This window comes from Emydura macquarii, unplaced genomic scaffold, assembly GCF_026122565.2.
Source record: "Emydura macquarii macquarii isolate MOO-44397 ecotype Brisbane River unplaced genomic scaffold, CSIRO-AGI_Emac_v2 contig_2897, whole genome shotgun sequence".
NCBI lineage: Eukaryota > Metazoa > Chordata > Testudines > Chelidae > Emydura > Emydura macquarii.
Genome location: NW_027133034.1, coordinates 37,081,225 through 37,105,640, shown reverse-complemented (window position 1 = coordinate 37,105,640; position 24,416 = coordinate 37,081,225). Strand labels below are relative to the sequence as shown.

General features: G+C 36.9%; 1 protein-coding gene across 4 annotated transcripts in view; it reads right to left on the bottom strand.

Annotated features, from left to right (window-relative positions):
- MCTP1 (multiple C2 and transmembrane domain containing 1) overlaps nucleotides 1–24,416 on the bottom strand; it is a 413,595-nt gene that overhangs the window by 112,498 nt on the left and 276,681 nt on the right. For 3 of the 4 annotated variants that reach the window (XM_067568438.1, XM_067568437.1, XM_067568439.1), the window contains 5 exons: nucleotides 16,169–16,271; nucleotides 14,014–14,116; nucleotides 13,582–13,683; nucleotides 13,159–13,233; nucleotides 10,893–11,120 (listed from right to left, as the gene is read on the bottom strand). In XM_067568438.1, coding sequence (XP_067424539.1) covers nucleotides 10,995–11,120; nucleotides 13,159–13,233; nucleotides 13,582–13,683; nucleotides 14,014–14,116; nucleotides 16,169–16,271 — 509 coding nt within the window. In that variant the 3' untranslated portion in view covers nucleotides 10,893–10,994. Of the gene's footprint in view, nucleotides 1–10,892; nucleotides 11,121–13,158; nucleotides 13,234–13,581; nucleotides 13,684–14,013; nucleotides 14,117–16,168; nucleotides 16,272–24,416 lie in introns of those variants that run through there. The other variant, XM_067568440.1, reaches the window with a different exon arrangement.

The window sequence follows — 24,416 nt, the reverse complement described above, 5'->3', positions numbered from 1 at the left end:
CAGAATATCAGTTAATAACACTCAACTTTGCAGAGATAATGATAGTTGGGGGGGGGGGGGAGGAGGGGAGGATGTTATTTTAGATAAACAAGACTAAATTAAACCAATTTTTGCTTTTGCAGAATACTTAATAAACTTTAGTGTGCCTATTTCTAGGAAAGCAATTCAGATCCTGTAACTTGAGCATTACTGAAGTTCTGCTGATGTTATTCATGGAAATATATAAGTTTAAAAGATTTGTAAAGCAAAAGAAAATCTAGTAAGTAGAAAATCCATTCTGTATCACATGCAGTAACTTGCCTTACACTTATTAATCCTTCTTTGGGACACAACCCCATGCTCAGATTGTCTCTAACCTCTGACCATCAGAAGCTGCAACTGGATAACGGGATGGATCACTTGATAAATTATCCTATTCTGTTCATTCCCTCTCAAGCATCAGGTACTGGCCCCCGTCAGAATACAAGATACTGGGCTAGATGGACCATTGGAATTACTCAGTACGGTCATTCTTATGTTCTTTATCTAAGTTCACTTTAACGATCACTAAACTGAGTTATCTCCACTGCATAACTGATAATTATTTCAGAACTGTTTAGTCAAGTAAGTAAAATCGAAAAACGGAATAGAAATAAATCATACATTCTTAGCTCAAAAACAGAAACTGAAGCAGAGACAGACTTCAAAATAGTTCTCGATGTAACACTGTTTTCATTTTAGTTTCGAATCTAAAAGAATTAAATAAACTAATGAAATTATTTCTTATAAGCCTTGTTACCACTTGCTGAATATAGCCATTTTACTTCAAGATCAATTGCAATTGGTTTGCCGTCTTTTGGAAGGTGAGTCACTTAAGCTTGATGCTCTGTACATATCCAACACACCTGCAGCAATCTAACAAAACTAGTTCTATGTGTTGAAAAGTTGGATAGGTGATATTGTTTGCTGTAATCCTGCTTAAAAAAAGGAATTTAAAGGCACTGTTTATTTCTTTTTACAATGCTGTAACCAGTGTTAGATGTTAGTCTATAAGACCGGGCAGAGTATGCACTCAGCCTTTACCACCCACTGCAGACAGGGGACACACAGTTCATGTTAGCACTCAGTTCATGTATGATTTTGCCAGACCACCAGTTTGGCTCTTAATGAAGGAATTTAAGTAAACATTCTGCCTAGACTGCAATCTGTTTAATGAAGCCTTGTCAATAAGAATTGCAGCTGCTGTCTGGGGTCCACATAAGGGAGCCCTTGAGGATCTGAAAAGAAAGGGGGGAAAACAATGTGGATGGATAGTTCAGAGAAGCATCAAGGTAACCATTTTCCTTATGAAAGAGGCTTAATCCTAGACCCTTAATTACGGAAAACAGCCTGCACTTGAAAACAACAAAAATTCCTATTTTAACATTACTAAAATATGCAATAAGGATTATGGTAGTAATGTTAACAGCAAGTCTGCCTACTTTTTAAAAATCAAATGAAACTTTGATATACATAAACTTTAATATAGCAGACATCGGTATAACAAGATCCAATGGTGGGAAACTGAAGCTAGACAAACTCGGTCTAGAATTGAGGAGCAAATTTTTTACAGTGGGGGTTGTTAAGTTTTGGAGCAATTTACCAAGAGTTGTGGTATATTCTTTATCACTGTTGATTTTTTAATCAGGATTGGATGTTTTTCTCAAAAGATATGTTATAGTTCAACCGGGAATTAATTCAGAGAAGTTCTATGGCCTGTGTCAAGCAGAAGAGCAAACTAGATGTTCCAGTGGTCCCTTCTGGCTTTATAATCTATGGAATTCTCAGGTCTTCCCTATCTTTACTATACACATTAATATTTTGTCCATGTGATACTAAAACAGCACCTTTGTAATACTCCTAACACAGCAATTTTTATTATATCTCTATATCTATATATCCTGTGCCAATCAAAAGGACCTCTTCCTGTACCAGTGTTTTTCATCTTTTGTCAGAAAAGTACACTTTAGGGTTTTCTCCTGATCAGTATCTAAGTTGAGCAATTATAATTGTGTGTGCTGGATTCAAATTTCTATTGTACACTTAAAACACAAATGGTAAACTGCAGAGTTAAGCAATGTAGAATGACAAAACATATTTAATTATTAATATGCAAAAATATGTTAAAATAATATTAAAGGTTTTAAAACCAGCAAAATTTAGCATATTCAGAATGAAACCAGCTTCTCTGTTCTTAATTCTTCCCATTATGTTCAGGTATTGTAGCTATCAACTATTATTCTACAGCCCCCGATAGAGGGCAACTATATAGATATAAGCTTATATATCTAGATTCTATGAGATGTATTAGTAATAAAATTGTAACCTTAATTCTTAACATCCTATTTTTATAATTTTGTGATATATAAAACTTTTTAAAGCTTCTAAATCCTGTTTATGTATTTAATTTCCATTAGTTTGGCTTTTCTGACTAGAATACAATCCAACTGTTTTGTAATGACTGTACACTGTTACTACACAAGAGAAATGAGATGGAATTGTCTCTTACAATACAGAATCTTTCTGCAAAGCATTACTGCATATTATAAGTTCGAAGTTCCAGTAAAATCAACACTAAGTATCCCATTCAATATCTAGGTTGCTTTAAGCAGTGCATTTTTCCTCCCCTTGATAATTCCTCTTTATGTAGCAAATTTAAGAGGGTGCAATACTAATAAAAACAAAATAAAATATTAATTTAAGACAACAGTCATAAGCTTAGAAATACTGTACTAGCTTGGTTTGGACAACAACCATGTACATGCACAACAGGCTGAAGCCTGGGACAAAATATAGAGCCTGAGGGGATAGGCTGTGAACTAGGAATGTTCCACATGGATTGGAATGAAGAAATCCTCCCCCTCAGCAAGGAATGGCAGCAGAACCACTCCAGTGGTGCACTTGGAGACTCAGGGTTGCAATAGCTACTCCTGCTGATATGCTTCCTTTCCGTAGGTGAGAATGGCTGGTGGATCATCAGTCACAGATCCACCAGGATCTATCAGCCCTGTCAGTCCTCTCCCCAAAACCTAGAATGGTGCACAGACAAGTACTCCAAACTCAACTTGGATCAGAAAGCTGGAAGCCCTGAGGTCACCAGCCCAGCGCAGTTAGCATGGTAGGGCTGCCCCGAAGCCACAGCCCCTGGGAGCCCAGGCAACTGCAGAATGAAATTGACATTCCATCTGTCACAGCAACAGTGCAAATGGACATGAATGTCCATTTCACAAAGCAGATTTCTACCAAACTGGAAATCACAACTTCAGCCAGCTATCCTGCCAACACCTCAAATCCTGTCTAGATTTCTGCAGTGGTACCACAACTATTTTGCTGAGTCTTCTGAAGTCATGAAGAGGATTCAGATGTCTGTGGATTCCGCTTGACTCTCTCTCACCACCCACTCACCCACACACACCCCCCCACACTTTTTTTTTTTTTTGGTAAAGAGGCAGAAGCAAGATTCTTTTGATTTCCTTTCCGTATGATAAGTTATTTATATAATAGACCCTCAAAAATGGGATTGATAATGGAAACATTAACTGACCATTAAATACAGTCTCAAAATTCTGACTTATGTACTTGCAAAGCAGAAACAGAAAAATACTTAAGTCAATTCGCTTAGTGCACACACACTCCTGCTGATACATCAACCATTTCTCTTCCCAAATAAAAAAATACTTTTTTTCCTCTTACAAAAAACACCATTGAAAATGCTGTAGTAGACTTTTTGGGGGGAGGAGGGCGGCAGTGGGGACAAAGAATTTGTGGTGTCAGTTGAGATAACATAGTACAGTTATTTCTAATTTATTATTCCCCGTTTTGTCTAAATTTTTTTCTGATTTCTTCTCTATTAAATAATGTTATAACATTGTGACTTCATTGTCTAAGGCCTTGTCTACACTACAATTAATTACTGCGGTGGCTGATGTCCACACTACCCCTCCTTGGGTTGGTGGTGCGTGTCCTCACCAGGAGCACTTCCACCAACCTAAGAGGGGCAGTGTGGGAAGCTGAGAGCCCTTTCTCCCAGCTCTGCTGGCAGCTCCCTAGCAGAAGCCCAGTTGCCCCACAGGCTCCCGGTGGGCTCCCCCCCGGTTCCCCACCAGTAGCTGGGGGAAGGCACCCAGGGCTTCTCACCCCCAGGGAACAGAACCAAGTTTCTTCCCTCCCTTCCCCCCCCCACCACAGCAGGAGCCAGGCTGAACCATGAAATTGACAAAACTGCCCTGGCTTCCAGCAGGGAGCGGCCAGAGAAGCCACTCAAGCTTCTCCCCTACACATTCCCTGCCAGGAGTGGGGTCCAGACACTCAGCTCTCCAGGGGAGCAGGGGGCAGCTGGGCTATAGCTGCCCAACTTTCACTGGAGCTGTGAAATTGACAAGAATGACAGCCAACAGCCCATGTAAGGAATGCAGTATCTACATCGACATTGCGTCACCCTGACTACAGCAACATAAGCCCTATACCTCTCGTTGAGTTGGTTTTATAATTTCAACATAGCAGGGGAGTTACTTCAGTGGGAGGAGCATTTCAGTGGGTACACCTCCACTGTTTTGGCAACAAAAGTTAACTTTTGCCAACAAAAAACTCTAGTGTAAACCAGCCCTAAGTCTGAGAGGACTAACACTTCACGAAGGGCCTGCTCCTCTAAGGAAGTCATTGCACCATTTACACATACCAACTGTGTCACGTTGGAAGAAAAAGGAAAAGTGAAATAGACCTGAACAATGACCTAGATTGAAGGTAACTCATTTCATCACATTTCAAAACTCCAAGACAGAAAATCCCCTCTTCTTACATACGTACAAAGTACGAGGAGTCAGAATAGGAAGAGGAGGATAAGTGCACAGAAGAACCTTCCTTCTACTGTGCACTGGGAAGTGGGAGTGATCATGGAATCATAGAAACAAAGGGGTGGAAGAGACCATGAGAGGCTGAGGCAGGGCTAACTATACCTTAGACCAGTGATACTCAGATTGAGGCTCAGGAGTCATAAGTGGCTCTTTAATGTGTCTCCTGTGGCTCTTTGCAGCACATATTAAACACTGTGATTTAATTATTAACCAGTCTAAGTTATTAACCAGTCAGGATGCTTTTACTATGTTATTAACCAATTGTAGAATTCTTGGTCAGTCATTTTGTTGTGAGAATTTTTTTTTTTTAATAGTAAATGAAACAATGAATTCATATTTGGCTTCTGAATCACTGAGGTCTGAGTATCAATGCTTTAGACTATCCCTGACAGGTGTTTGTCTAACCTGTTCTTAAAAACCTCCAATGATGGGGATTCCACAATCTCCCTTGGAAGCCTATCCCAGTGCTTAACTATCCTTATAGTTAGAAAAAATATAATATTTATAATATCCAACCTAAAACTCCCTTGCTGCAAATCGAGTCCATTACTTCTGGTCCTATCTTCAGTGCTCATGGATAACTTTATAACAACCCTTGACATATTTGAAGACTTATCACGTCTCACCCCCATCTTTTCTCAAGACTAATCATGCCCAGTTTGGGAAGGAGGCGGGGAGGGGGGTTAAATCTTTCCTCATAGGTCTGGTTTTCTAAATCTTTTATCATTTGGTTGCTGTCCTATAGACTCTCCACTTTATCCACCTCTTTCTTAGGGTCATGATGGCTCTAGTCTTCCAAATGAGAAAGGAAACAAGTTTATTTTATGAATAAGAGTTAAATATTCAAAGTGGTAATTAAAGTGCTTTATTCAGGCCATTATGGGACACCAAATACTTTGAGGATTAGATATTCCCTAATATTTCATGTTCAATGTTCCTCTAAGTAAAATATGTAGTTCCCTTTAGTTATTCTGTTATGAATTGTACTTTAAAGGCAAGGGGACATTTTTGATAATGCACATCTTAAACTTTTCATTAAGCTACCAAATTTAAATTCTACCTTTTTGTGCACTCTGACATTTTTGTCTGGCATTTTCATTAATTTTGCGACATACATAAATGTAGCTGAAATGTTAACTGATCAATACTTTGTCTCTCTCATGTAGCACTAGAGCTCAGTTCCCGAAGGACCACATAGCAGTACAGAAATTAAATGTGTAAAATATCAAATGTTAATGTTAAACACTGCAGCACTTACTGCATAACGACTGAAAAGGCTAAAACAATTCAAAATTCAGATGGTAGCACAAATTATCTACAATCACATTTAAAGATTAAAGTTTGTCCTGTAAAATAATTCATTGACTCATGCTGAAGTGTGTCCTTTTACTGATAGCTCAGTTGTCCAATTATTTTTGTGCTCATTACAGTGAGAAATGACAGTACTGGAAAGAGACAGTGTACATTTTTCCCCCCCATGTTGCACCCACTGACATCCATAGGAACACAAATGTCTGGTCAAGAGGCTGATGGAAATTAGGCCCAATTTAGCAGACATTTCATTGCCTACAATAGATTTCTCCAAAGAAAAACCTTGCCACTTTTGCATAGTATATGACTGTAGTACAATTCTTATGCATAAAACATATGGTATTAATTACTGAATTTAAGAAATCTGCTGAAATAATGCTAAAGGTCTGTCTTAAAAATAGAAAAGCTAGGAAATTTAAAAGTCAAAGCTCCTACTCTGTATTCTGCTCGCTTCCTTTTTTGCCTGGATGTTAGAGAGGAACAAGTACAGAAATAGAACATTCTAGATCTGATACCTGGGCACAACAGGGTGATTTTAGAGAGGTAACATTAACTTGACATTAATTTTGCCTTTAGAATTTGGAAAAGAACAAACATTGGTAGGAGAGAGGGAAAACTTTGTCAATCTGACATTTCAGATCCAAAGGCATAGCATCGTAACCAGACAAATGTATGTTTTATGAGTTGCTTACTCAGAAATGGCATATTCAGAGGCAATGCCTTATTAATGCAAATGCTACATTTTTTTGAATGAGCGCTTGTATATTATTGTCTGCTTAGGTGCAAAAATACAGTGTTCCTCCACTACTTTTATATTTATTGTGATATATTGAGGTACTATTAAAAAAAAAAGGGAGCTAAATCCCTGAACTCCCATTGGAAATAATGGTACTTTAAAGTGCAACAGAGACTTGGAAAATAGTTAGTATAGGTGATGCATGAGCCAGAACCCCTCAAGGTTGACTTTCAGATCCCAGACTGAATTTGTAAGACTGGCAGTTAGATACAATGTCTTGTTACTTACAAACAGGGCAAATATTGTCTGGAAATTCTTGAGTCAAAAATAAACCATGATGACAATTTTATGAAGTCGGTTTTCAGAGTACCATTACATTCTAACATTCATCAGGCAATTCAGTTTTGGAGCATAAGCAAATCAGCAACATCCCCTGAAAACTTTTGAAGTTTCTGAGATGAGCTTTATGGCTGATCAAATTTTAAATGTTTACTGTTAACCCTACTTACTTTTAAAAGTGCACCAGTGAACACTTTAATGTGCAAAAAGCCCAGAGTGAATACCTGGAGTTTATTATAGCATTATCATATTAATTAAAGGTCTGCATGTGTTTCCATTCTAAAATGTCTGTTTCTCAGTGATGTACAGATCATCTATTAAGGAAACTTCATAGTTAAAGTTATACTCCACCTTTAAATTTGTGAATGCTAAACTAGTCTGTCTGAATTATCTCAAGTGTAGTCATCTGAGAGAGAGTGAGAATGTGTGTTGGGGGAAGGAAGTGGGAAGAAGGGGTATTTGTGATTTTTTTTAAGTTTTGGGTATTCAGACAAATATTTGTGGATTATGATGATGTGAAAAATCATAGCTACAGTATTTCACTTTTGTAAAATTGTTCTGAATCTTTATTTTAATACTGTATATCAAATACAGCTTGGTCCAGAAATTCCACATTGGGTTTTTACTGTTTTCTTCTAAAAGGACTGGTGTTGGTTTTATGGGAAAGGCTGAATGGTTAATTTTAAATTTTATTATAAAATGTTATTTACTGGTTTGCACATGGAGCTGGGAATCTGGAACACCCTATTTTTAATCCCTGCTGTGACACAGATACTGACTCTATGGTCTTTGGACAGCCTCTAAAGGCTATGATTTGTAAAACATTTTGAAGCTGAAAAGTGAGATGTATGAGCTAAGTATTATTATAAAAAGAGATTTCCTAAAGGAAGTATTGAACTCTGGCACAATGTTAGCACAAGACAACACAATACCATCAACTGAAATAATTCATGCTTCTCCAAGACTGTGCAAGATTTTGCAGGGACCCATGGAAGCAGTGAAATCCCAGTCACCATCTTGAACTGAAACCTCCACAGCCCTGCAAATCCCTTTTTGAAGTTCTTATAGATTTGGTTTCAGTAACAAATGTCTATTTTATGATAGGCAATATTACAAATGCTTTTTGAAACTGAGGGAGAAAAAAAGCTTTAAATGCTTCATTAACATCCAGGAACTTGCTCCTTGGAAAGAGAGACTCCAAAATAGCAGCAATGAGCTGATCTCCTCTGTGGCAGGGCAGGACACAACACGTTTAAAGTCACCACAGTGAAATTGGTACAGCTTATCAACATCTGTTCCTAAAGTCACTCTAATTATGAACCAGTTCTCTGTGTGGAAGAAAAACTGTGTTGGTGAATAAAAAAAAGAAATATGTTGTTCTATATGAAATATGTTTAAAGTATATTTATTATGGCACTAAAATAAAATCTGTATTTATCTATTCTCAGATGCTTGTTAAGATTGCTTCTGGTCATACAGACTTTGTTCTGTTAAGATTTAATGGTGACACAGCTTTCTTGATGGTAACAGAACTGCACCATGAGAGTCTACTTCTCTTGCTAGTCTACCAATGACACACAAAGCAGGATATCACTCCACTTTCCTGGCATCCTGACATTAAAAGGGAGTTCCATGTCCATTTCAAAAGCAAAATTGAACAGATGCCTATGTATTAATCCTTATAGCAATACAACTAGTACAAAATACCGCAGCATGTCTTCTCAGCAACACAAGCTACTGTAAGCACATCAAACCTGTCCTCTACTTTCCACACTGGTTTTCTACAGAATTTCAAATCAAGTTCAAGTTCTCAGTCCTTATCTTCAAAGTGCTCTGTTGCCTAGGCCCAAGATACCTAAAAGACTGTCTAAAGCTCCAGGACAAAGACCACAGTCAACAACTTCATTTCTGTGTAGGGTGACCAGATAACAAGTGTAAATATCAGGACTGTCCCTATAAAATCGGGACATCTGCTCACCCTACTTCTGTGGCAGAAGGGAACTCTCAAGAATAGGAGTAAAGCTTGTCTGTGCAGGAGAAAGAATGTTCTCCAGGGCTGGTCCGAGACTGTGTGATGAACAACCTCAAGAACGAAGGACTTTTACAAATGCGCTTTCTGCTCCAAGTGCAGGGCATATTCCTTTGACTTTGCTAATGTAAGCACATAGCAACAGGTATATTTATTTAATAAATAAATGAATGAATGAACAAAAACAACAAAAAGTACCACCAAAGCAAAATAGTCCACTGCATACACCTCTCCTTCAATTGAGAGAACAAACAACACATGACAAATGTGGTCATGATACTTAAAGCACTAATGGAAGGAGCTCAGATACCATGATGACAAGATTTTATGTAAGATAGGCCAGATCCTTATGGAGAAAAGTGCATAATCCTAAAAAGTTTTTTCATTCTGAATTCAGAAATAAACAGGAGAAAATCATCTCTCTTTTAAATGAAGTACTAAAAAAGAATATTTAAAAATTATTTTATGTAGCAGGATAAGCCAAAAACAGCCAAGGAGTTGAAAATCAGATTGACACTGAGCTACTATCACATCTTGAGGCACAGCTGAAGCCCCTTCGAGACCTAGTAAAAGCTGCAACTAAGGATTTACCTTCCAGGAGAAGTGATACTAATGCTATCTTCTGCTAGGAAATGATAACTTTAAACTTTGGCCTTTGTATGAAAGGAGCCCTACTAGCACATACTCCCTGAAATACGCATTAATTCAATGCAGTTCCAAGATGCCAAAGACAGCTCTTCCTATTTGTGAGTTGCAACACATGGCTCCAAGCCCCTCAACAAAGTGTGTGTGTACGTGTACCACAGTGTACCACTCCTGCTCCAGCTGGACTTCTCACCAGCAGAACCCAATCAGTGAATCTGGCCAGCTATTGGTAGCTCATGTACTGTAAAATGAAAACAAACAAAAAGGGCACCTAATGTTAAACACAAATTGTGTCCCCTTAGTTAACTTTGTATTTTCCAGTTTTGACAAGCATGCATTTAAATTTCATGGGATCACTAGGTGCAGAACTGTGGCCAGAATTTGCTACATGGTGGTTTTAAAAAAAGTACATTTTAACTGGAAAGTGAAGTTTTATCTAAATAGGTGCTATGTGGATATAGGGCTGCTCACTTTTAAAAAAAAAAAAAATTTCAGAAGTGTAATTTATTTGATAAATAATGAAAGAGCTGATCCCACGGGTAATATAAATTTCATACTGATGATGTGTACTAAAAATTCTTATGAAAGCTTTGCCACCTCACTGTGTTGATCAACTTTTATGTCAAAGTACCAAAAATACTAAAAACAATTTATAGATTAATTGGGCCATACTCAGCAAACCAAACTGACAAACTGAAGGCAATGGGGTTACCTGTGAGAGTAAGACAACATGGGTCTTTGTCCACAGTTTACCAAATTGCATTTCTGTTATATCACAAACTAGCTTTATTTAGACAAGTATAAATTATGTAAGATTCTCCTTCCTTGCACCCGTGAAATTTTAATATGAATTATGTTTTTGAAACTTAAATTAAAAAGTGTTCTGTGGCTGCAAGACCTGGGTACAACAGGTCCAGGTTCAGCCTGGAGTAAACGTGTACAGCCATTCTGAAGACTGGAGTTTATAACGGCAAAACTTCCACTAACTTTATTTGCAGCTACACAAACACACAACTATGATTACAGAAGGTAATTAATAATCATATGAAGTGTTACAAGATGATCATACCACAAAAGCAGCCAGACTCCTTTGGGGTGAATCCCAGTCAAAGCAACTGTTAACATAGTAGGCAGCATTTATGAGCACCATGACACAACGCTTCATGCGGATAAAGTTCCTTAGTAGCAGCTGTGGGAAAGATGAAAAGATGAAAATATATTCAGAAACAAGACTTCAAACTATCAAGAGGGCTTACATCTTCAAGCTCATTCTTGTTAAAAGCAAGTTAGTAAAATTTAAAGAATGTGTCAAGTTGTTTAGTTTACAGATCTAGAACATCCTCAGTATCTGCTGACAAATGGGAAGGGGGAGGGAATCTAGACAGTTACACAAGTCAGTTTATCACCTGTTGAACTTAATTCTAATGTTTGTAATTTTGAATGACATACAAATGGTTGTGTTTCTCCCAAGGATTTCAAATACTGTTTTAAAAATATATAATAATAAATAAGAACATGAAAGGTTATTTGCAAAGATTCAAGCATTACTTGGACACTGAAATTTGGGACTTTTATTACATATGTTGACAAAGTTTTTCACAAGTGGGTACCTAAAATTAGATTCTACAGTTTATATTTAGGCACCGAAGTAAGTGGCTTGATTTTTCAAGAGTGCTGAGTATCCACTAGCTCCCAATGACTTCAATGTTTTGAAAATTTTGGCCTTTGTTTTAAAATTTGTGCTGTGGGATGTTATGAACAAATGGTGCAAAATTATAGCTCTAATCAAACAGAGGTCACCTATATTCAGTACATCTAATTTTCCCCCTTTTGCTCTAAAATATCTTGCTATACTTGCTTTTGCAGTCATGTATTTTATAGAATTTATCACTGTAATCTTAACCATAAGATGTCTTATTCTTATCTGCACAAAATTGACTCATAAGGAGGTACGGGTTTGAATTCAGGGAGTAAAATCTTTAAATTACCTAAAATAATAAAGAGACCAAATTTATAAAACAGCTGAATGTAGCAGCGCATCATTTAATTTAAATTTTGGATTAACACATGGAATTCATCTGTGAAAGTAAAACCTAAGCATCATCAGGACATTTAGACATTTTAAAATGCTACTGCATCTACCATTAATTCAAGATCTCCCTTTGTAATTTTTAAATAGTCCTTTTCTTTTATATCATGTATTATAGTATAAGCTAATATCCTAAAACTAAAAGAGGGTATTTAAAGTTTATTGCCACTGCCATCTGCAAGCAAGCACAATGACCATCATTTTCTGTTATGGAAGTAGGGAGAACAGCAAATCTTGAATAAAAGGTCTTGTTTGTTTGCTGTAATGGTGGGGGAGGGGGATGCAGCTCTAGAAAGTGCTTTCTTTACAATAGTGAAGACAGTATTTTGCCCTTTACAATCTCTTCAGTGAAATACAATGGACAATGCATATATATAATTCATGTGGCAGATACTGTACACCATATTCATGTTTATGAAGGCTCATTAGTACTCAAATAGACTAGGATCCTACAAAATAAAATTGTAAACAACAAAAAAAACTCCATTCCTCACAATCCAACCAAATACCCAACTAAACACAGTACTGTGGAAAGTAAAAAAATTATATCTAATATAATTCAGGACAAAAACATAATATGTGTCTTTAAAATAATTATTACCAGAACATAACCATATGAGGCAAAAATACTTGAAAAGAAAAAGGGGACAGTTTTCCCAAACAGATGGCCCCGAAAAGCTATAAATGACATGATTTTGGTTGTCTCAGTTGAGAGTTTAATAGAACACAATACTTAAAACCTAGCTAAGAGAATGTTAATACACTTCCTAGCCCCAAACAAAATGGAGTTCTTTCAGGTCAAGGTTAATGGCAAAAATTTATGCTAGACTTAGCTTACATCCACCTGTACCATAACCTGATATGTGAGGACACACTGATGATTTCAGTTGTGTTCTCATACACATATTTCAGAGAAATCAAACTGCAACTTACAATGAACTGATATAATAAAAATTTTCTATTTGTTTTTCTCTCTTCTTGAATCTCAATTTTATTTTGTAAGTTAATTGAAATGATAAATTTCAGATAATTTAAATGTAATTCTTCCCCCCCCCCCGAAGTTTGACATGGAGGTGTTTAAAAGCTTACACCTGATATTAAGTCTTTCCAAAAGGATTAGTCTTTTCTTCCGCTTTACCTGTTTAGACAGTCTGTTTTCCTCTTCAATGTACTTCTGTTCTTTGGGCATTAATGTTCGTATGCTGGCTTTCACCTATACATAAAAATGTGTGTCAATATTATGGACTTACTTAATACTTACTAATAATACAGACTTCAATTTGCAATAATTAAAGTTTCAAAGTCATAGCTGCCAAGTCCATATAATATAAACGTATACACAGGCACAAGTTTCTGTTTCTTACATTAGCAGCAATAGCAGCAGCAGCACAGTAAAAAAAGAGAGAGAGGGTGTGCCAGGCAGTGGCAGAGGAGTATTCCGTAGTATACATCAAGGTTTAGAGAAAATGAGGAATGACAGAAATTCTCTACAAATCAGGAACAAAAGCTTTCATGAAACTGAACTCTTTAGCAGTACAAAAAAGCCAAACTTAAGACTTACAGCATTAAAAATCACATCTATTTCAAGATAGATGACCCCCTTTGTTGGCCCTGTCAGCTGCTTGTTTTTCAAGACGTAGGCTTTCTGTTCACCATTTTGAATCTGCGGGAAAAGGACATGACAGCCGTCTGTCTTGCAGTCTCCACTGAATACACTTCCTCAGTAACCTTTGACCCCCAGCTGCTGAAACTGACAGAGAACCCAAAACAACTGTGGCAATTCTGACAAGTACCTGTTCATTACCAGGACCAAGTCTGTCAGAAAAAATTAACTATCATGGGATTCAACATGGCCGTGAATTGAGTATGTTAAAAATTTTAGTGTTCTTATTACAGACCTTGGTTGAGAAATGACAGACAAGGAGCTGAGATTTTTTATGTTTTCCTTGAGCAAAAGAAATACAGAGCAATGTGTCAGGTGAATGAAACTTACAGACAGCAACGGTATAGCAACTTTGCCCAGAAAGTCAGCACTCCGATCTCTATCTTCGTCATAAACTGTCACTTCAAGAACTGAGTGGATATCTTTAATATTGCTATTCAAGAAAAAAATATACACAGAGGAGGGGGGGAAATGTCACCTACATCAATGGTTACCAAGGACAAAAACATAATAAAGTTAGCAAAAAACAAGCAATATGCATATTTTTTAAAAGAATCCAGGAAACAAAACTTAGGTAAATGAAATGCCCCTGAATGCAGACAAACCACAGTATTGGTCACTTCACCAGCACTTCTGCCATTTGCACCATCTTACACCATTAGATGGGATTCTTTAAATCTTCTATTTTGTGTGTGCACTGCAAGAGTTACAATGGAAGGCAGTGCTGAGTAATACTAAGGGATTTACAGAAGCAGACAGAAGATTTGATAGCCATAAAAGACTATCCCTTAAAATATTACTGGCCTTGAGGTAATTTCAAATGGCAAGCTCTTTGTAGCTCTCTAAATGAAAAATAAATAATGACGACTAGCTGTGCACATCTTTGGGTTCAGAATGAGCCCTCCACTTCCAAAATTCCAGCTTAATCCAAACTATGCAGCAGCCACACTAAAAACAAATTTGGAAATATGTATACAAAGCATTTGACATTTTTCAGCTTTTATAGTATTTCAGCTACTAGATATTAAATAGTCCATTACCATGCATAGCAGATGGCACTGCATGTTATAAAAGCTTAAGTAAGTTATTCAGATTTTTGTTTGGAAAAAAACAAAAGTTGCTTGACAGCACTTGTTCTTTGATCAAATTGCTTTCCCAGAAAACATGAATTAAAGGAAAATAACTCAATTTGAGTAAAATATACACACACGTGGGAAGTTTCCTTTTAAAGGCAAAAATCCACCAACAAATTTAAGAACATCCCAAACAATTCATACAATTACACATATTACAGAAGATCTTGTGAAGATCCTCCTTGATGATGGTATGAGCTTTTCTATTTGATTACTGACCAGTCTTTTGTCCTTTACAAAAATGCGTGATTCCTCATTCAGAGAACACTGTCGGGTAGCGGAGGTTGATTAGTTACTGACTTTCTTAGAAGATAATTAAAAATAAATTAATGAAGAATTTAGAATGTTTTTACAGATTCATAAATGAGTACTATGTAAGAAAGCTAATGAGAAGTACAATTATTGTGGGATTTTTCTTTTGTTCTTTGTTCATTACTGAGGCCCCATCACAGAGCAAGGGAAGCTGTCCTTTACAGATCCTGTAGCACAAGTGGTAAATATATGACTGACAAATTTTAAGAACAATTGGGAAATTAAATTAGAGGTTGTTTTGGGATCAAGAGCAATACTTAATATTCTCATTTATGCCAAAGTGAAACACAAAAAGCTAAAGCTTCTATGGGGTTTAAGAGTGGTTTGACTGCAGATTTCAGCAGCAGAGAAACCTGGAGCTGATCAGATTTCTCCTCATTGGTGCCATGCTGTGCTCAGGGAGAAAGAAGGACAGAAAGACAAACTTCATTCCTGGAAGAAAAATTCTTCTTTGAACTTGTCAAAACTTTTTATTGTTCTCAAAACTATAGAGAAAAAAATAACTGCACCACTTCCCTCACAAAATGAATGTTTCAGACACTGCATTTTATCCATAGCAGCACTGCATGAGTATAATATAGGATACTATTTTGACCAGGTCATTTGGCAAAATGTGAGGAAAATAATCAAGAAGCTCTTACAGAAAAATACATCAGTTTTACATTTCTTCCCACAGTTAATTAGTGTTTAATAATTACATTTTATAAAGTTCATAAGCATCAACCTATCTTCTCACTTCCAAATTCTAGGCCCAAACCCTGTATCAGCACACTCAACTGTCAATGAAGTTAGTGGGAATTTGGAATACTCAGTGCTTCACGTTTAGCATCTCATACGAACAGACCTTCTTTTCTTACCAACAAAATGATCTAGTCTTCATTTTTTTTAAACTATTTTTTGTTATCCTGAACTGAATTCCTTTTCAATAAAGTATTTGGTTTTAAAAAACAACAGTATTTTAACACTATATCTTCCTGGTTTAGCAGTAGGTAGCTCTGATTAAAAAAAAAAAAAAAAAAACAAAGAAAAACAAAACTTACAATGTGAAGACTTTGTTCCATTCAGGGTTGAGATTTTTGTAGACTGTATGTGTCAGCAGTCTGTCATTGTTTAACTCAACTACACAAAATGGGTCACTTTTACCTAAACAGAAAGAGAGAACATGGAACAAAATCCATCAATATTCTGCACCTAAAACTCACAGAACCTCCTCTCAACTTGGATAAAAAAAAAGCAGAGAATGTAAAGACAAATTCATATGTACTACTTTCCTGATCACAAACTACATGATCATTCAAGGTGTTGAGCACAATTAGGAGGCTTCAAAGGTATTCAGTACCGAGCAGGATCAACCATATAGTTGGTTCAGGCTGTACTGATCAGATAATTAAATTATTGTGACATGTAGGAAATTTATAAAGAGGCATAATGTGAAGAAAATTATTCAGCTGGATACTTCAAGTTAGATATTTTCTCCAGCAATAAAAACACAAACTACTTCATGGGGGAAAATAGAGACTGTGTCCATCACTGCATCTATTTTTATTTCCATAATGATTACTTGAAGAGGACCACTTTGCTTTGTTGCATCATTTTTCCCCTCTCATCTGATTAATTAGTAAAATGGGGCAGTGTTTGCTCCACATATATATTACTGGTAAATTCCAACATGGCCTGGTGCTGATGATTTAAAGCCAAAGTCTTAGCATGAGCACCTGATTTAAGTCAGCAGGTTTAACACAGGGTGCCTGTGTGTATTGAACTCACATGCAGGCAATTAATCATTATTAAGGGTACCAATACATTAGTATCAAGCCCCAAAATACTCCTGTAAAACTCATAGTCCTGTAAGTTGAGGGAACTATGCCTCACACAAATTAACATCAAACAACTAAACTGCATATTACAGAGTGGTTCATCCTTGTCTCTGATCTGTCTATAGAGACTGAAGTGTTTGAAAGTTATTCAGTGTCGGCACTAGCTCTTCACAATCAAATCTAGCATACTAGGCAACTGTATTTCACGTCATCAATATTTCTTTAATGCAATGTCATGTATTATAAGAACCCATAAATTCAATGGCTCAATGGAGTTACATTAATGATATTAGTAAGGCATGTAATTTGTTTCATACCTTATATAAATGACAATGAAATCAATATTTAGACAAAGCTGTCCAGAGGTTACATCTTCCAAACGGCAATATTGATTCAGACTACAACAGAGGTTAATGTGTATATTAACTTTAATGATAAAGAATAATTATTTTAAATACGATGTAAATTATAGTCACAGTGGACATTTACATTCTGTAGAAATCTTTTAAATTAAACTTGAAAAAAGATTAATTCATTAGCAACCAGAGATGGATACAATATGCATCTCAGAACGTTTACCTGCCATATACCAACACTAAAAGGAAATTGGAGACTATGATCTTTCACATTTCTTAGGTTTCCTATGTTTCAATATTTCAAAAGAAAAGAGGAGATTGTTCTGCTTTGCAATTGTGACTAACATACTAGCCAAGCAGAGTAAACTGTTATTGTATTATCGCCTTTGTTCAGTTGTATTTGCATATGATTGTAGACCATGATTTGTATATATTGATTGTATAGAGACACAGGAACATGGTTAAAAAGTTTCTTTGCACTGCTGTACTTTACTGTAAATTAAGACAAAGAATCTGACGCAACAAGTTAATTAAGAAAATGAATTTATGACAACACTCCTTTTTTCCATAACTCTCCTCTTACAAAAGATATATAAATACCAGTCCAGTCAAGAAGGCCAAATAATAAGTAACACAAATCACGATGGTTATTTGATCATGTGCTTCTGCTCCTCTAGATTGGATTTAATTTCTCCATCATTATTGGAAAGAAAAAACAACCCCTCTAGACTCATAAGTTCAACTTTTTTCAACTCACCTGAAAAAACATTGGCCTTTCTTTAGGACATAAGGGAATATCATGAGACTTTACCATGAGGTGTCCCATATACTCTTTACTACACTGATAGAAGAAGTTTTTATACCATTGCCACTTCCACCCAAGAATAACATCTTACTCTAAAAGGAGGGGAGGTGTCCTACATGCGAAGACAAAGACTAATCAACCTACCACCTTTGTCCATGAGCATATTTTTCCATATACTAGAGCCCTCATATTTGAGCTAAGCAGCTGCATGACAAAGCACTTTGTCACAAGGTGAACTGGCCCTTTAAGGGACTTTGGGCTACACCTGTGTCAGTGTTGGCTTGCCTACTCAGGTAGAAGAAACAAGTGACAAAAGATTAGGTGGCTAAGAGCAGGCCTATGTTGAACATAAGAGCAGTTTATGGTTCAGTGGTGGCGGCGATTCAAAGGAAGGGAGACTCCAAGGAGAGGAGACCTGGAAATTAATTTTTATAAAGAGCCAGAGAACAGCCAGGAGGGCTGGGAATACAGGAAGAGACACTGAGAAGATGACAAGGCAGTTTTGGACTAGAGAGGGCTAATAGCTTGGCTGTTCCAACTCTGGTAACCCAAAATAGAGGGTGGACACAGAGCCCCCTATGCTGCCACCTGGTGAGGAGGAGCAGCAATCCCTGAAAACAAGGTGTGGATGGAGGGATTGACTAGAGCCCAGAAGGGGTAGAAGCTGAGCCCAGAAGAAGGGCAGCATTGGAAGATTTGTGTTTGGAGTGTTACTCCTGTCCTATGACTGAGTTGTTAAAGTCCTCAAATTATGGTTTAAAGATTCTCTGTACCTTAAAGTCTTTAAACCATGATTTGAGGATTTTAATAACTCAGTCATAGGACAGGAGTGGATGGGTAAGGTTCTGTGGCCTACGTTGTGGAAGAGATCAGATTAGATCATCATATTGGTCCCTTCTGACCTCAAAGTATATGAGTCTGAGTTAGAGGACTTGATCACTGCAGCTACCTGACGGCACTGGGAATCAGGAATCCTGGGAACCAGTGAATGATTAAAACTGAAGAAAAACTGAGGCAGAGGCAGAAGCTGACACTGGGTTCAGAAGGGCTTTGCTACACTCCTCCATATTATCGTTTCTCCTTGAAGCAGCCAAAATGGAAGGTCATATATAATCTAGTGTGTGGTTTCTGAAGATATAGGCATGAGCAAGCCTTATTCAGAGCTGGAAATCAACAGGTCTCATTTTGAATATGTCCACACCATCCACAAAGACAAATCCAGAGTAATTTTACATTTGCTTGGTGGGTCTCATGTCCACACTTCATCTCCCTGGTTCTGGACAACTGACAAAATAGCTCTTTGTGAAAGGGACTAACAACATAAAGTTATCATTTGCCATAGGTATAAGTATTTAGCACAAAGGGGGCTGGACCAGGTTAAGGCTTCTAGACTGCCCCAAAATAATAATAAAAGACAGTGACTATGTTAGGCAGAAGAGGCACTTAGAAGCCTAGGCTTGTAAACTCCAGCTATCGTCACTGTATTTTATCTCAGTATCTGAGACAGCAGCATAAATTGTATTTAGACAAACTTCATACATCTCTTGCTTAACCAGAGCTGCTTAGCGTAAACAAATAAGTTAGCCAGCTACTTGTAAAGACTATACCCACTTTTCTACAAAAGACAAACATGTTTATCTTGAAATTTACACCTGATTCCCTATACCAGATCTAGCAGTTATAGTCCAAAATTGTAAGGCTCCAACCTGCAAGTGCAACAGTTATTTTCAACATCAGCTAAAGTTAAGATGAGATCAAAGGCATGCCATTCCCATGGAACTATTTATTAGCTGCTGAACACTAAATGTGTGCTCAGTACTTCACAAGAAACAAAGACAACCTGCTTGAGGAGCTTACACTCTTACCAGCATGCTTCCTACTTACTTCCTACTGTACAAAATTCAATTGACCTCAATGGAACTCCGAGTATTAAGTATCTCTCAGTGTTTGAAAGATCAGGCCCTGTATAAGGAATTTATAAGACAAGTCAGACATAAAACCAATAAATTTCCAGTGACAGAGGTCAATTAGAATATAGGAGCACCTGCACCAAAACTCACTATGCAAATCCCAATATGCTTTTCTGTTGCATCTCATGTTTTTTGGACGCTTAATTGTGACCCTAAAGGCTCATAAAAAGGCAGAAATAAACGTTAATTTAAACAATACTAACGCCAAATAATCTGGAAGGGAAATGAGCTTCCCTTTGGACTGTCTCCATTTTCTCCTTTGGTCATTCCATGCTCCATATCTTTTTCCACATTGTCCTACCTACCTGGAATGGCTTCCTAATTTGTGCATCAGCTCCAATTCACTCCTCATGAGAAACATTTCTTAAAAATGACCTATTTATAAAGCTTTCCTCTATGCATCATGTTTTGTACACTTTTACATGTAACCTGCTTTGCATTGTACTATTTTTGCTAGAGTCTTTAGAGTTTAAGATCATTGGAGCAAGAACTTAATTTGCTTGGTATTGATCACCCCCTATCCAGTACTGTGTACTCTTTTGGCGCTATATAAATACATTAAAATTCTCACTTCTAACTATTAGCACATTATTCAGAATGACCAAATTCTCAGAGGAACTGTACAAATTTCTTCAGCTTAAATAGTCTTCTTTATATAGTATAAATGTAAAGTATTGTTTGGGCTATGAAAGAGACGAACCAGTTCTAGCAACCAAAGAGATTTCATCCAATTTATTAATCCAGCCCAATACTCACAAATGTTAATTGCTATCAAAATATGCACGGAGTTCAAATTCAATATCCATACTCCAAAAAGGCTTACAACAAGGGATCGTTCTTACTCTCACAGAATCCACTAAAAGATACTTGTCTAAATAATGAAAAAACTTTTTAAAAATGTAGAAAACCAACCTCCAAATTCTATAGGCATATTTTTATGCAGAAATATTTCACCCTAAAACTGAGCCTTAGCGAGTGAAAATTCCTCATGCCTATAGAGATATGCTAACCCAATGGCCTCAACTGCTGTGCGTGCACTAAGGGATGACTGGACACTATCTAAGACAACCATCTCATTACTGTATCTCTTTTAACAATTAAGAATCCCCTTTTTGTTCTACTATCTCCACTATCTATCTATCCACTGTACTATCTTTGCTAACCCAAAGGACACTGTTCCAAGTCACATTTTTCCAGATGTATTCTTAATTCCTGCTGACACATTTTTCTTCCTCTGATTCTGTAGTATGAAAGCAGAAGAGCCTAACCGACACATTAACTCATCTTCTTTCCTTCCTGGACATCATCTATCTTTTCTGCCTTTTCTTCAAGATACGGACATATTAACTGGTGACTCCTTCATGGCATCCAAATAGTTTATATAAAGCAACATCAAATCATCATCAAATGTTAGCTGCAGTGGTAGTAGAACTTTCAACTGCCTCAGCCCCTTGTTCTCTTGAGCAAGTCAAGTGGCCCTGGCCCTAACCAATTTCTTCCACCAAAGCTCCAAACCTGCAGGGTGCAGCAGCAGAGAAAACCTCTTTTATTCTTAGTGCATCTTCTTCCAAGTGAAAATTCTTTATTTCAGGGCAAATTTCCTATTATTCCAGGAGATTCTTCAAGCAATGTAGTTGCATTTTTGTACTCTCTTTCCTACCCTGCCAAGTCACTAAGACACTGCACCAATAATTAAGATACAATAAGAATAAACTATAAGAATAAAACAGAAGCAAGATGCTATTGGGTTTAGTGTGTGGGTACTGAAAGGTGTTGTTGGTCTTGACATACAGAAGGACCAACAAGATGATCTGGTCTTGAACTCTCTCCTGGCCCTAAACTCTATGACTCTAAAAAGCCAAACATGGGACATCATTTTGAGATGTGCTTACCAATACTAATGTCTTCTCATATACTCATTTTAAATATTGCGAGGAAATAGCCACCATACCATTCAGTAACCCTGTCTTTCGATATTGTATTTGAATAAACAATGAGACCAGTGGTGACACTTTTCAAAAGTCTCTAAATCTCTTATTTCATCCAGTTTTTTATTGTCATTATTGCACTGCCTATTTCAAAACCAACTGAAGTCAATGAGAGTCTCTCTCATTGATTTCAGCGGGCTTTGGAACAGGCCCATAATGCTCCTATTGAATCTTATATGATGATCTTGGGATCTGCTAACCTACCTATTTTGACTACTTCAAATCATTCAAATCCTTCTCTAAAATGCACTTCTTCCACAAAACTGTCCAATAATAATCCCCCAAAAGACAAAGAGGTATGTAATACAAAATTATATTTTAAAGAATCACACTGCTTTTAGATTTCATCTCAGTCTTTCCAACTTGTGCACTGTATTTTTGGCCTTTTCTATTTAACTTCATGGGGCAAAGACGAAAAAGACATATCTACTATATTTCAATGCTTGAGATTCCTCTATCTTTAGTCCTAACCCCTTTAACAATGATTAAAGGCCATCAAATTTGGCCCTTGATTTAAATTTCTCAGTGGTCATATTTTACATAGGTTAAACACTAAGTGTGTTCATTATATAGTGGTATTAATTATATGCAATATGAAAATATTAATCTACAGAACGCTCTGCTGCCTAATATTGGGTTAAGTAGGTAAGACTTTTTAAAAATGAGACTTTCAGATGCTTAAGACTAGCATTTGCAGATATATTCATTTAGATTAAAACGACAGTCACCAATAATCATATTACAGGGAGTAAAATGACTTCCAACTAGGGTCAGGTAGAATGTTTCCTTCATAGAATTGTGTGTGTCATGGTTTTTTGTTGGTTGGTTTGGTTTTTTTAAACACTTTCTCTTAAAAGTCCATTGTTAAAAGTCACTGTTGGAGAGAGCAGAACATAACAGACTTAAATGGACCACTGGTCTCTCCAAAAGGATAATTCTTATGTTTTTAATCAGAGCTGCCACTGATCTATTCTGTCCCTAGAACCGCTAACCTTCACAGGGCTAGATATATTTCAGCAGACCCAAGATGGTATACAATGCAGCTCCATGTGCCCCCCAAAAGTCCAATGAAGATTCACTTGCAGAATCCCACCAATCCCACTGAGTTACACAGATGGTGGCTACAGGGAGGATGCACTGAACTGACATGTGACCCTGGTCATGCCTCCTTTCCAGATCAGGGTTACGTTGTTCCTTTGGCAGATTTTTCACTAAGAAGGACCATGTGCCTGTATAAACCACGAATGAATCTAGCCTAGAATCTAAGTGTGTGTGGGATCCAATAGACCATAAAGCTATATACAACTATAATAGTTTATTATCTAGGAAATTCTACTATAGAGTTTGCTTGAGTATCAGTTCTGTTCCCAAACTAAACAATCTGAATTAGCATAACATGACTAGTGCAAAAAGCAACAGTCATTCCCTTCTTGCCTCCTCCTAGCCCTAAGCAGAGCTTTCGTTTGAGGCCAGCAATAGTAATGACTTGATTTTGAAGACTTAGAAATGTCAGAAGTAATTTTAATTCCACTTTTAAAAAATAGGTTCATAGGCCTTTTCCTCAGAGACATATTTTCATAAGTGTACTTCAGTTACTAGAATTGAAAGTTTGTCATTTATTATTTGAAAATATCACAAATCATCATGCAATTATCCATGATTGGTCATTGTGATCTATGAAACCCACTGCCAAAATTCTCATTTTTAGAAAAACTGCAAGCCTGTTCATGACTGCAGGGGGTCAGTGCTGTTCGGGCAGCCTCTAATGTCACAAAGATTGCTGCAAGCTCCCTACCAGCCAGCTGTCTGCAACTGAGCAGCCAGTCTGACCTCTGGCCATAAGGAACGATAGCTCAACAGGGTATTCGATGGCCTGTGCTATGCAAGAGGTCAGACCAGATAATCACAATGGGCCCTTCTGGCCTTAGAATGTGTGATTCTATGAGAGGCTGCCTTATATAATGGATTAAGCACAGGACCAAGACCAAGAGACTCCTATGTTCTAATGGCAGCTTTGACAATGACTCAGTCTGCGGCCTTAGTTGAGTCATTTAACTTTTCATAGTTTTCCAACTGTAAAATAAAAATGATAATATACACCTCACAGTAATATTGTTAATTTATTAATTAAGTGTTTGATTGTCATGAATATTCAGGATATCTGACAAAGACATTCAGTGCAACAGCCACTTTTAAATAAATGTTGCAAAATAGTTGCACAAATCAAGTTTCGAGGTAGTAATCACAAGTATTTGCACCAAAACCTGATTCTAAGAACTCTACTCATCCAATCAGGGAACAGAAAAAACATCTGACAGTTTTGTTACTCAGTTTTTCCTTTAATAGTTTTAA